The following is a 15,340-nucleotide window of genomic DNA, read 5'->3' as shown; positions in this document are numbered from 1 at the left end:
AAATCAGGGAAAAAATGAGTTCACATGCATTTCCATATTTGATAAAGTGTTCTTATTGTGGGAATGTCCTTTACAGAAAATAGTCTTTGATGATGAAATGAAAATGTTTTGCAATAATATATAAATATATCGCAGCAATATTAATAAATATTAGGGAAAGGTTTTCAATTTTTTAAACTAAGGTGAACAATCTGCAACCTTAGGACCATATGTATCTCTCAACTAATTTAAGAAAGCTGAGTTTCAAAAGAATTTTATAAAACTCCCTCTTCTATTGCTGCCTATGACAAGCGAAATAAGAGAGTATCAAAAATAGAAAAAAGACGAGTGAAAACAAACCTACCTACCCACACCCCCCCCACACACATACTCATTCATTCATTCTCTCGCTCTCTCCATATTTTTTCTATTTCTAATACTTTCTTAGATTATACACCCACCCACACATATATGCACACACATATATTGTATCTGCTACTATCTGCTTTAATCCTATCCACTAGGGACCAGTATCCTCCAACAGAAGTGGATATCCAAAAATAAAAGGTTCCCCATTCCTTGGTCAAAATTCTAATTGTATATAACTAATTATTTCAATCTGCCTAGCAACCAATATCTGTGACATACAAGTCCTCTTAGAAGTATGACTTAATTGGCTGGGCTCAGAAGTTCATTAGTCTTCCACATACCCACAGATCTACTAGAAATAAAATTATCAAAATGGTATACACAGTTCACCTTTCCTTAATCCTCAGATCACAGTAATAAAGATGTGTCATAATGTCATACATCTATTATATAGGGCTTTCTATTATTTCTACCACTTTCCATGGTTGAAGAATATTTCTATTTTTTTAAACATATCTCCTGTATTGTTTTCTATTTTATTGACCAGAAGGAGGGAGACATTATGTGACCAGACTTATCACAATTTGAATTTATGGGATATAGATAGGTAGATGTTATGCTATGGGATTCAAATCTTCAACCAGGAATTGAACTGAAGGACATTTAGCACAAAATCAGTCATGTAATGCCTGTATCCTGCTAGTCAATGGAAATAGATACAAAAATGTTGCACTGACCACTACCTATCTATGATCAGTGTACAATAGACCGAGAAAATAGTCAATGTAATCTAGAACCCTAATATTAACCAAAATTTAATAAATGTTGAGTTTATCTTGTCATCCACAACAAATTTTTGGAAATGTTCTTTTCATAACTTTGATACAATTGTAATTTGTTCTTAGCCCTTCAAATAGCTGGGAATGGGACCACAATACTTTTTATTCTGTATTCTGAGTAGGAGTAGATAAAGAATAATATCCTGCAGGAGTATGTTACTAGGAAATGCCAATCATTTATCTAACCATCAGTCATCTGGCATGCAGAGATGGCATGAGAGGAATCTCTAGATAAATCATTTTTCTAAGTAATGGAAAGGGTTGAATATAAAACTATTGTTAAATGAGAATTCTGCATCCTAAGGATATCCCACTGAGAAAATAGATTGCTATTATTTAAAATGTTTGTAATTTGTCTCCATCAAGAAAGGCACTTAAAATAAATAAAAAAGATAGCTAAAACATTAACACCAACATCTCCAATGGAAACATTATCTTGAATTTTATCCTGTGGTTTTTAAATATAGTTATGTTTACTAAAAAGAGTTTCTTTCATTATTATGTCATACTTTTATAGTTATCAGGACAAATCAGAAGAATAAACACCTGATTTCATTTCCCAGAGCACACTAAGCAAATGACCATACTTAAATCACACAATAAATATCAGTCCACAATGTTACATTAAATTTAAAAGGATGAATGAACTTTTAAAAAAACAATCTTGGAAGATTCAAAATTAGCAAAACAACTACATGCCTGGTGTTAACATATGAAACTATGATTTCTCATTGATATATATGAAGGATATATAAAGGAAGTTTACCAAAGTATACTAATGACACATAAATTATTATACGGTCAATATCTATTCAAAATTGCCAATTGTGTGTGATCCTGAAACAGACTACTTAACATTTATTCCATGTAGTATTTCCCACATCAGTTTCAGAGACAAATGAGAATCATAAACATTTGAAAAGGCTCCATGTGTTTAAGGGGATGCTTGCAAACATTTGATTGCACTTGCTTTCTTTGTCTGCTCTCATAGATTGTAGTGTCACAGTTCATCCCAGGATAATGTTTAACAAAAACAAACCTAGGCATAAATCAGCATGACCAAATGGCCTCAGAAGTTTAACTCCATAATGTGCGGTAAAGAGCAGCACTAAATTTAAACAGCTAAATCTGCTGCTGCTAATGTGAGTATAGTGGGACATTTGTCTACAATGAAGGAAGAAGTTGTGAAAATTTTGTTGCATGAACTATAACAATATGAAACACACATCCTCCCCCCAAAAAAGATTAACACCATGAGAACTTCTACAAACAAATACCATTGTGGAAAAGATTTTATCCTGGAATATTATATTTACCTTGTGCTGCCTTTTGCATGTGCCTCTGGATTATCTCCTCTTTCAGATGATCTGTGTGAAAATCAGAATCCAAAATTAGTCCCACAACCCAAATGCAGTATTTTATACTGGAGACCCAAAATATTGAAGGTGAAAGGAATACCAGCGATCTGCTACAAATTTATGAATAATTTTGATTTCATTATGAATTACACATGTGCAGTGAGATTGAATCCAAAACTATTACTAACAATATCCTGCAATCATCTTGGTTCATATTTTCCCACCAGAATAATACTGTCTGAAAGTAAGTTCTACATTCTGATTAGCTCCATGGCTAACACATTTGCTGACAGAAATATATGCATATAGTATCACGGTTGGGCTTTTCTATCATGCAATTTTTGTTTGATGAGTTTATAAAACTTTTTCTATGATTACATATTCCCTGAATGGAATGGACAAATGGAGCGTGGAAATATAATGGGGTTCAATTTTGTATAACAATTTCAATTTGTTCCACTGTAAATATGTCAAATTCTACCACTGCTGGCAATATATTTTATAAAGAGGTGTACAAAACTTTTCAAGGTCGAAACACCTCTAAAATAGCCTGTTCCAACCATGGAACTGAATGTTTCAATATCAATGGAAGTAATTTAATGTAGAAGAGCTTGTTCTAACCTTACCTTTTCAGAAGTACACTGACCTGAAAATGAGCCATTCTGACCTTAATTTGGTGGTTTGAATGCTTTTCTTTTTGAGGTCAGAACATAACTGTTCTGCTAGAACAAACTACTCTAATGTTGAAATAGTTTAGTGAGATTGCAGTGGAATGTTTCAAAATCAAGATATTTCAAACTTGAATGTTTAAAAGGTTTGTACATCTTGTAAAGCTCAATGAATGTTAATACAAACCTCCTTCATTAAAATTATCAGATATGTTCAGAAACTTTAGTGTTATAGAACTGAGAAGTACTGGTGGAAATATATTGTCCATTCCATATAATTCATAGCATCACAGAATCACAAGGGATCTAAGAGGCGAAATCCAACAACAGCAAATTCACCACACCATACCCAATAGCTGACTATCCAGCCTCAGTTTGAAAACCTCCAGTAAAGAGGAAGAAGTGGTTCCTTGCAGTCACCTATTCTATTGATTGACTGTTCTTACTGTCAAGAAGTTCTTCCAAATTAAGCAGAAGAGCAAATGAGAGTTATTGTGGGTAGATGGTGAGAGGAATTGATATAATATTGGATAATATATAATAGTGTTTGTTAAGATGTAATGGTATACTTGTGGATAATTATATGAAAAGAAAAATAAAATAAAATAAAAAAGTTCTTCCAAATTATCTACTCTATATATACATCCTTGATATTCCATTTCCTTAGTTCTAGTCTTATGCTCTGGAGCAAATGAGAATAAGTCCAACCCCACTAAAATATGATAGCCCTTCAGATAGAGTTAAACAACCTTATCAATCTTCTCTTCTGCAAGCTATATATACCTAGTTTTTTAACAGTTCCTCATAGTATTTGCTATCACAGTGTACTCTTTTACAGAATATCCTCAAGAGGCTCCCTGACCTTGAAGGAGTGTTAGGTGGGAGTAGTAGCAATTTTGTGAATAAGCTAGAAGGAATTCCTATCACCAGCAAGTTTTAATGTAACAGCTGTTCAAACCTTCTTAGGTAAACTTTATTAAAATTAAGTATTTGAAAAAGGTACAAAACAGTGAAGGTAGGGGAAAGAGCATGATGATAATAGCAGCTTCCTTTTGAAAAAATATTTATAAATGACTGAGTATGCCCTCCTCTATACCCTTAATATCGTACAGTATTATATAAACAAAAACAGATGTTTAATAGCAAACATTAAAAAATCCCATATACTCTGACTCATATTCCATGTTTCAGTTCTAGCTCAATTAAGAACAAAGAGTCAGTTAAATTAATGTTTCATCTACATTTAGGACTTTGAAATGTTTAGAAAACAGTTGACTTGAGAACATTTTTAAAACATGTAAAAAATATGGCTCTTAAAAAACAGCCTGCTTATATTGGCTCTCCAGTAATTGGACATTTAATTAACTAGTACGTTGCATCCAAAAGCCACATTGATGCAATTAGAGCCCAACTGAAGATTTGCAAAACAATTGCAATCTTTTGTGTCTCTAATAATCAGGCAAGACAGTTAAAATCCAGGCAAAAAGGGAATATTGGGACCCGAAAGCACAATTAAAGGGTGGTGAAACCTGGCCTGGCAATAATAGGTATGAAAGGGATTTGGGTATCCTTGTCAACCACAAGTTAAGCTTGAGATAACAGAGTAAGTCAGCTGCTAAAAAACATAAATGCTATCTAGGATGCATTAACAGCAGAACCAAGTCAGATTATGGGAAGCAATTATTCCCCATTCCTCTACCAGAACACATTTCTCTGAAAATGGGTATCATAGTTGAAAAAGTGCCAAATTGTATAGCAAGTTAGAGGAATGCTAAGACAGTTGTGAAGTAGCTAGAACCCAAGCATTGTGTGGTTAAAGGTTGCCAGGTGATAGAAGTAAGTTCTTCCCTCCCTCAAGGTCTTCAAATACAGATTGGATGATCATTTATTACAGCCTTTCAAGTGAGACAGCAAGGGCTATAGAAAGAATAGGGAAATCTTTTCTTTGTCCTACATTAATATCATGCCTATGTTACGTTTCCTCTTGAATATATCATTGTTTGAAGCCTCTCAATTCATGTACACTGCATTTTAAAGATGAGGGTCATGTTAATTTCTACAGAGACAGATTTTCATTATAACTGTTTTGCTATATGTAACCTCTCCTCAATCTTCACTGGATGATATTTGCTCTTTAACAAGATTACTATGATTGTAACTACATGTAATTTACACTTTCTTCAGGATTTGTGCAACAGAAGAGAGATGAATCGTTGATATCACCAACTCAATATCTGCTGTCTGCTTGAAAGTATAAGATTTAAAAAAAATGTTTAACATATTTTAGACCTATGCTGTGGTGAACCAATTTATTTCAGTTATGGTTGTAAAAAAAGTTGTATCTAGGTCAGTTAGATTAATGGTCCATTTAAATATGATGTTCAACCACTAGGTCATTATATAGGTTACACCTATGGTCAGCTACATACCTCAAAAATGCAATCAACTCTTTTTTGCTCAACCACAGATGCTAACCATCATATTTTTCCTGAGTGCAACATTTTCTATTATATAGCTGCTAGAATATAATGGAAATGAGCACAATAATCTAGAATATTAGCAGGGATAAGAATATACATGAATTTAGAATAGGTATTTTTATATCTATATGGAGGTATATGGAGATATTTCTTAATTATTTCTTAATTGACAAAAATCATGAAACTTTGCCTATAGTTTCTATTACAAACTTATTTATCATGATAAACATGTGTATCCACATATTGAAATACAATACATAGTTCAGTACAAAATTCAGCTGAATGTCAAACAATTTAGAAGAATGCAGAGATAATATAAGATACCTATAATGGTGCAATCATATGCAGGTCAATTCATTAATATTGAGCCACGGTGGTGCAGTGGTTAGAGTGCAGTACTGCAAGCTACTTCTGCTGATCACCGGCTGCCAACAGTTTGGCAGATTGAATCTCACTGGCTCAAGGTTGACTCAGCCTTCCATCCTTCTGAGGTGGGTAAAATGAGGACCCAGACTGTTGGGGGCAATATGCTGACTGTGTAAACTGCTTAGAGAGGGCTATAAAAACACTATGAAGCAGTATATAAATCTAAGTGCTATTGCTAATAAAACCCATTCAAAGGGTAGAGACTCACACCTTCCAATTAAATTAGACTTAATGGTACAAGTGTTTATAATTCCCATCTTCCAAGGATATCAGTCTCAAATGAAATTAAAGGTACCTAGGGTATCAAAACCAAACTGAAAAGATCCATTTGTTCACCCCAGTTCAATGCATATTACAATATCAATTCAACATCACATATTCTTTATTATCAATTTTGTCCTAATCACTATGAAAGATCAGTTTTGCTTAAAACAAAGTATTTTGCTAGTGTTATGGGAATGGCTTCAGAATGGAAAAGGCTGAGGACTATCATCTTATACTGTATGAATCACAGTAATGTATTTCATCTGTATATGACAATCAAGAGAAAATAAGCAGGCTCTGTATAATAAAAATAATGTCTTTGTGCCATCAGCAGCTGTTAAAATACTAATGTGGATTTTTTTTTCTTTGCTGCAGTGTAAACAACCAAGTGTTCAAAAAGTATTTTATTATTTCCATAGCATTTCTTTCACTACTGGTCATATATAGTAGAATACATAATTAGCATGTAGTTTGAAATATTGTAAATGATATGAACCCAGAAAACTGCTGCCTAAATAAAAGCATGAAGGCAAATTAGGAAATGTTTCCAGCACTTTACATGTATGGGACCTTTTATATAAACAAAGGAAAGGTTTCAAACATTTAGTACTGCCATTTCCATAACTTTCAGAAACACAAATATTTATCCAAGAAACAGTGAATGATTGTATGTTCTTACAGAAATACACCTTTTGATCTTGATAATATAAACTGTAAACAAGGTGCCTTTTAAGTAGAGTTTGCTTAAAACTGAACTTAGAACTTGGCTGACATCTCTATTACTAATTATATTTTCTGAAATCTCACCAAACAAGCTGCTAAAAATATTCCCACAGTAAATACCAAATCATTTTTTCCAAGAAAGCTATTCTTGGTTTGGAGATAACAGCACCAATAAAATATTGAATGTTGTAGCTCCACATGTTCTGGCAAAAAAATCATTTGGGGGATTTGAGGAATTCACTTAGCATGTGGTGAGCTGTCATTGGAAACTGTGATTAATCTAGCAGTTTTGGCCTCAATTTCTGGACATTTTTATCATCCCAAGGTATGGAAAGGAGATGAAACTAACAAAAGAACTGTGTACACTTTTGATGGAAGACATAAGGCATGACTGAAGAGGAAAGATAAAATGAAGAGGAAAGAAAAATTATGAGGGAGAGCTCAGTCTGTTTTCTTTGAACTCTGCTTGTTAGATTAATGAGGTTAATTTAAATTTATTACTCTTTCTTTCAAATGCATGTCCCTAATTAGCAACTAAAAGAAAAAGCAAAGGCTTTCATTTTTCTCAGCTTCGAAATCTTGTTTGAATAGGTCAATGGCATTGTCAGTAAAAAAATAAGTACAAACCAGAGTCAATTTCCTTCTTTCAAAGTAGCAATTCCCATGAAAGATAACTGTTACATGAACCATTTGGTAATTTGATTAGAACTCATAACTATTATTTTAATAAAATATGATATCACAGTATAATATTTTTTACATTCAAAATGAAAGTCTGTTAATAAAGTAAGTTGCTCTGAAGTATATATAACATCAAACAATGTCTTTGTACAACCTATATAAGGCATAAATTAAAATTCAGACTTAATGTTTATTACAAACTTCTTAGTGAGCAGCTTAATCCACTAAACTCTATTAACATGAATGACATGTATGCAAAAGATTTGCAGCTCCCCATTCTCAGGCCCATGCCTAGCAATACTGGGACATATAATGATATAAGTCTGGTAAACATTAAAAATATATTTATCAGTTTGAGACATACTACATAGGTACACTATTTAATTGATTGGAAAATTCAACGGGAGGTTCATTTGATGCTTACTTTTAGGTTATTTCAATGTATAATTACATATTCAATCTGTAATTCTCTCATAGTAAATGGTATGTGTATTGCTAATTCCATGCTGTTATTTTTCACAAATGATTTATATATTTCCCATGTTTTATTACATAGCTATTTATAATTCAGTGCAACTCTAAGTGGAAAATATAGGCTTCATTGTTTACTGTGAATATATGTTCATTTCACTGCCTTAGTCCAATGGTAAAATTTTTGGCACTGTATTGGAACAGACAGGAAAACAACAACAACAATGAACAGTAGCTTGGTTTACATACTATGCTAAGCTAGGCTTTGCACAGTTGAAATTTTTACCAATTATATCATAATTGGTTGGATATGAATATAGTAAGCCTTAAACCAGTGGCCTGGTTTATTTGGGTATTCTGGCCATTCTGGGAGCTGAAGTCCACACGTTTTAAAGTTGCTAAGATTGAAAAACCTTCTTTAAACTATAACTTAGAAATTCAAATGGCTGGATTCACATATCCTAATATCAAAAAGATCCCCTTCCTCAAAAATTCTTTCTGAAGAGCCTAAAACTAATTGGAATGCAAAACACTGTAACCTTCTACAGTCATATTATGGAGAAAGGATTTGGAGTGCGAGTTCAAACTTTACGTCTATGCTGTGAGAATGAGTACCAAGAGCAAAACAGCCTCCCAGTGTTTTACAGGGCTGCCATATTTTAATAGCAGTTTAAAGAAGCTGACTTAAGGCAAGGAACATGATTCCTCCATGATTTGGTGAATGAGTGGCAGTCACTTGCTCATATTTCAAGGCTAGAATTCTATAATTATTTTGAAATATAATTTTAAAAATAATGATTACAGGAAAGTGTTAGATTTATTTCTTGTTCACTTCTATTCAAACAAACCATATTATGGCATAACACACTTTTTTTCAAAAGTCAGTAAAAATATGTATGCTATATGTTATTAATTTATTGTGCTATAATACCAACAAAGTTAATGTAAAAGGTGGAAGTGAAATGGAAACTACATACCGTAATAAAAATACCAAACAATTTAATTTAAAATATTTCTTTCTTTCTTATTTTTATTAGTGCATTCATTCTATCAAAGGAACATTTCTCATATAAGAGAAAGAAAATCTTTGGGTATAACTCTAAATATGGCCATTACACCAACTTCTGACAGCTACAGTAATTTGGCACAACAACAGCAAAACAAATTTGTCCTACCACAAAGTGAAGAGTCATACTCACTATGCTGTTTAATATGAAACAGACCAAGGAAGTTGGCAGCAGTGGGAGTTTGAATGGAAAGTGTGCGGGAATTGAAGAAAGGAAACACAAAAAAATATATGTAGCTTGATCCACAACATCAGAATCAAAAACAGTCTGTCTAGACCATGGACAGAAACCCTATTTGGCCTGGGAGCTATGACCCACTTTAGACCTTGTCCTGTGGGTTTGAAGAAGGCTTCAAAGAGTGATGGCCATCTGTGTCCAGTTTTCCATGGTCTAAGGATTTTCTTGGAGAAAACTCAGGTTAAAGTTAAAAATAGGCATAGTTCACCTTTCAGAAACAATGATAAAAAGCACACATATCTTGTATTTTCTAATGACACTTCCCTTGTAATAGCTCATAGCAATATATATAATGGTATCAATTACATTTTTCCTGTCCCAAGACAAGAAAAGTCCAAGTCATAGCTTTGGATCAGTTATTAGTTACATGTTTATTATTTTATCTCCTATTTAAGCATTGGAACCCTACATTATATCACCTACCAAAGCCTTTAAAGAATTCCATTTGCCAAGACCAGCAAAATTTCTCATACTACATGCTAAGCCAGTTGCTCTGTGGAAAAGGCACAGTTATTTATTTCTTTGAGTCCTCTTTGATTCAGCTAGCGGACTGGATCATAGCCCATCAGTTCTGTGATTCTGCATGGGTCCAAATGAACAATAAGCTTGTAAATAACTTTTCCCCCCCCGTTAGATGGAGTGCATCTGGACATTGCTTTCAGTTGTTCTTTCTGAATTAAATACAGAATTGGCCCATTACCACAATTTCTTCAAAAACAGTAAAACTTCAAGACTGCATATTGCAAAGGTTCACTGTCCTTTAAGTCAACTGCGTATCCATGCTGATGCAGCAGGCTAGTCTCCATTGGCCTGCACGAATCAACATGTGACCATCTGTATTTTTATTATTTGATCATTTTTAAGGAATGTCAGAAATTTAAAAAGCACTGAGTTGATAACTCAGCACTAGAAGACTACTTTAGTAGATTATGTTAACCAGTGTTTTAAAAAAAAGGCATTGCAGGATGTGATAAAGCAAGCACTATAGTACTGTAAAAGAGAATCATCTTTTAGATAATTAAGAACCTCAGAAAATATTTTTGAGCATTTGCAAGCCACAGGGTGCCCATACAACAAAGCAAAATAGCTGTGGGGTTTTTTTCATTTCCCCCCCCCCAGAGGCATTTTTTAGAGGAGAAGATGATACTTCTCTGCTTTGGGTGTCTACTCTGTAGTTGTTGTATGTTCTCAAAATCCTAAGAAACTGCACTACCTCTTATTGAAATGAGTTAGATTTCTGGGTGGCGGGGCACTTGTACCACTTACAGTCATGGAGCCCCAAGTTGTCCATTTCAATCTATCACAGAATTATAAAGCTTTTCTTAACAGACCAGAAGCCTAGTTTAGCTTCTTCATTGTTTTACTACTTTCTCTATTTTACAATTCCACGAGTTCCTGCTTGCAAGCAAATGGTATTTCTTGCAGCTCTTCCAATGTACTATGGTCGTTACTTCGCCATGTCATTGTTTGTAGTCAATCTGTGATTATTATTATACCATTGTATCACAGCGGCCAGTTGTTTCGCCGGATGTGGCATTGGTTACTAGTTGGGCCCCACACAGGGGCCTAGGATATTGTAACGTATTTTCGTAATATGTGTGCAGATCCAAGCAGTGCGGCTGTTTGCATTTGACTGATGGTGATTTTGCCAATTTTTAACTGTTTTAAATGTAATTCCAGTGCTTTTGGAATAGCACCCAGTGTGCCAATTACCACTGGAATTACCACTGCTGGTTTGTGCCATAGTCGTTGAATTTCGATTTTTAAGTCCTGGTATCTTGCGATTTTTTCATGTTCCTTCTCGGCGACCCTGCTATCACCTGGTATTGCGATGTCTATGATTGTGACCTTATTTTTCTCAACCAGTGTGATGTCTGGTGTATTATGTGCCAGTATTTTGTCGGTTTGTATACGGAAATCCCACAAGATCTTGACCATCTGATTTTCGGTGACTTTTTCAGGCTGATGTTCCCACCAGTTTGTTGCTGTTTTAATATTATAATTTTTGCACAAATTCCAATGGATCATTTGTGCTACTGAATTGTGCCGCAATTTATAATCAGTCTGCGTGATTTTTTTGCAGCAGCTGAGTATGTGATCAACAGTTTCATCAGCTTCTTTGCAAAGTCTGCATTTGGCATCATCAGAGGATTTTTCGATTTTGGCCTTAATGGCATTTGTGCGGATAGCTTGTTCTTGCGCAGCCAGGATTAGTGACTCTGTTTCTTTCTTTAATGTACCTGTTTTTAGCCATAACCAAGTTTGTTCACTGTCCACTTTATCTTTTATTTTTTCCAGAAATTAGTGACTCTGTTTCTTTCTTTAATGTACCTGTTGTTAACCATAACCAAGTTTGTTCACTGTCCACTTTATCTTTTATTTTTTCCAGAAATTGGCCATGCAGTGCTTTGTTCTGCCAACTCTCCATTCTTGATTTTTATTATTATTATTATTATTATTATTATTATTATTATTATTATTACTACTACTACTACTACTATTACTATTATTATTTCATTAAACATGAAACTCAGTCAACTGAACATTCAAAAATGCATCACAAATACCATTGACTGGTACTAATGGTTGATACGGGTTGCTGCCAGCGTCCTAGGTATCAGCCAAGTACCTTCTTAAAATATACGATGTTCCAAGTAGCGCAGTTTTTTTACAGTTCCGCTGGTGTTATTGCAGGAAACTGTAATCTCTTGATGTATTTTGTTAAATTCTTGGACATGGTGCCAAGTGCCCCAATGACAATGGGTATCACTGTCACATGTATCATCCATAATCACGTAGTTTTGATGGCCAGGTCATGATATTTCGTTACTTTTTGTAGATCTTTTTCTTCGACTCTGACATCTCCTGGTACAGCGATTTCAATAAATTGTATGCTTCAATTTTTGACAACTGTGATATCTGGTGTGTTGTGTTCTAAATGACAATCTGTCTATATTCAAAAGCCCACAAGATCTTCACCTTTTCACTTTTGACAACTTTTTCCACCTTATGTTCCCATGACTTTTGGATACAGGTAAGTCATATTTTTTACATAATGACCATGGATTAGTTTAGCAAGTCAGTCATGTCAGCTTTGTAATCAGTTTGCGTGATTTTGCTGCACTCACATATTACATGTGAAACAGTTTTGACTTTGTCATTGCAAAGCCAGCAATTTGGATTGCTGGTGTTTTTTTGAATCTTCGCTTTCATGGCATTAGTATGTTCTTGAGCAGCAAATATTAAAACTTCAATTTCTTTCTTGATGCTTTCCATCTTAAGCCATGCTCATGTCAAGTTGTTATCACATCTTCCTTCTATATTTTTCAAGTGCTGTCCATGCAAAGCTTTGGCTTTCCATCCATTTAATTTGTCATCTAGCTATTTTTCCTTATATTCTGCCTTTGTTTCTGTTGTTTTAATAATGTTCTCTATTTTCACAGCCTGCAGCAATTTGGTACTTTGGTTCACATAGTCATTCTTTGCTTTTCTTCTTCTACAGTTTGATGGACTTGCAATAGCCCTCTGCCGCCTATTATTCTTGTCAGGTACAGCCTGTCGACATCACTTCATGGATGTAAAGTACATATTCAAAAGTATACATGTTTTCCGGTCCAAATTTTCCAGTTCAGACAAAGTTCAATTAATAATTCCAGCTGGGTAGCATATCACTGGAACTGCCACTGTATTAATGGCTTTAATTATGTTTCCAGCATTCAGTTTTGATTTTAAAATTTTGTGGACCCTCCTGATGTATTCCTTTTGCATGGACTGTTTGACATTTCCATTCAAGATGTTATTTGTAACTGCCATTATTTATTATCTCTTTTATTCATTAAACATGAAACTCAGTCAACTGAACATTTAAAAATGTGTCACAAATATAATTGACAGACGTTGTTATTGTTGTTGTAGCAGTAGTAGTTATTTACACAAAGGTGAAATCACAGCTGCCAGTTCTTTAGCTGATGTTCGCCTTCATATGCATGTAGCATCTAGCAAGAATCTAGGATGTCATCATGTATTGGTATAGTATGTGGATCCAAGCAGTGGATTTTGTAATTGATAGATGAAAATTTTGTCAATGCGCATATTTTCGAAGCGTGGTCTACATTTTTTTTGAATGGCACCCATTGTGTCAATAACCATAGCCAGTTGATGCCATAATCTTTTCACTTTCATTTTCAGAAGTTTATATTTTGTGATCCATAAATTCTTTGTCTTTTATCTACTATCCCCTGAAATTGTGACACAAATTACCCATATTTTCTTCTTTTTAGCCTAAATCTGGTGTGTTATTTATTAGATTTTTGTTCTCTCTCTCTATGTATATATATCATTATCATCATCGTCGTTGTCGTCAACATCATCATCATTTTATCCACTGCAGGATGAAGGCCTTTTCTGCATGTTTCCAACCAATATTGTCCAGAACTTTTTTTTGCCAATTGGGCCTACAATACTAGCTGACGTCGTTGATCCATCTTTTTTTAGGTCTCTTTCATGGATGCTTTTTATCAAGCGGGATCTTTCTATGACTGTCTTGGTCCATCTGCCATCCATCAGTTTTTTTGCTATGTGACCAGCCCATTTCCATTCCAATTCTTTTACTCTCTTGATGATATTGCATACTTTCGTTTGTTCTCTAATCCATGTGCAGGTCTTTCTATCTTGTCTTGTGATGCCAAGCATGTGTCTTTCCATGGCTCTTTGTGCCACTCGTAACTTTTGTATTGATTGTGAGGTTAGTGTCCATGTTTCATCAGCATATATTAGAGCAGGTAGCACACACTGATCAAAAATTTTTCCCTTCAGACAAAGGGAGAAGTTGTTCTTGAAAATACAATAAAGGAAATTGGGTAGCATGTTAAATATGATTGACAGGCATTTGGCAATTAAGCATAATTTTCAAGAACAACCTCCCCCTATGTATATATGTATTTATATTTCATTGCTGTCCTAAATCAAGTCACCATGTGATTGGGCCCAATTTTACAACTATTTTTATGTGATCATAAAGCAAATCAGTGGAGTTATTAAGCAAATCACATGTTTCTTAAATGAATTTGGCTTCCCCAAATTACAGGCAAAAAAGGTTACAAATCAAGATCATGTGATATAGGATGCTGCAGCTGGTCATAAATGTGAGCCTGTTGCCAAATGTTCGAATTGCAATCAAATGATTGCGGTGGTGGCATGACAGTCATAAGGACAAGTAAGGGATGTAAAGCATGTTTTCCTAAGCCATCATAACTGAACTGTCACTAAACAAAATTAAGGGCTACTTGTAGAGAACAAACATTGCCTTTTTTTTAATGACAAGTTCCCAGTATCAACATTGATAGCTTAGCAGAAGAGAAAACATTACTGTTGCTTTACTGTGCAAAACATCTGTTTATATCCCACTTTTCCATATGTACAATACACAATTGCTTAGAGTAATTAAAAGTATACATTAAAGAAATATAAGCATAAAAAACCCAATTAAAATCAAGACTAGCTATCATTAACATAATTTAAATCACAAGCTAAGGTCTATATACCTTTAGCTCACTCAACAAGCTGATGGGAATAATTGCTAAGCAAATTAGGCTTTAAAATCTGGGCTTTTTTCATATTTTTAGATTTCTGCAGCTGAGAAAACTGAAAGTATATCAGCCCAGCCACAACATCGTCACAATTTAATGTGTTCTTTTGCTTGGCAGTTCATCCTAAAACTCTGGGTAAAATCAAGTTCTTAGTTTTTGTGCTTGATAGCAATAGTAGACCAATTCTAAA

At 34.2% G+C, this 15,340-nt stretch overlaps 1 protein-coding gene across 2 annotated transcripts in view; it reads right to left on the bottom strand.

Annotated features, from left to right (window-relative positions):
- KIF6 (kinesin family member 6) overlaps nt 1-15,340 on the bottom strand; it is a 119,542-nt gene that overhangs the window by 30,883 nt on the left and 73,319 nt on the right. For both annotated transcript variants that reach the window (XM_087717912.1, XM_087717913.1), the window contains exon 16: nt 2,504-2,554. In XM_087717912.1, the coding sequence (XP_087574038.1) occupies nt 2,504-2,554 (51 nt within the window). The remainder of the gene's footprint in view (nt 1-2,503; nt 2,555-15,340) is intronic.

The sequence above is a fragment of the Thamnophis sirtalis genome, unplaced genomic scaffold, assembly GCF_051295495.1.
Source record: "Thamnophis sirtalis isolate CommonGarterSnake01/CBP01778 unplaced genomic scaffold, rThaSir2_p1.2 scaffold_6, whole genome shotgun sequence".
Classification (NCBI taxonomy): Eukaryota; Metazoa; Chordata; class Lepidosauria; order Squamata; family Natricidae; genus Thamnophis; species Thamnophis sirtalis.
The sequence above is the reverse complement of the archived record's forward strand: the minus strand, read 5'-3'. Positions and strand labels throughout refer to the sequence as shown.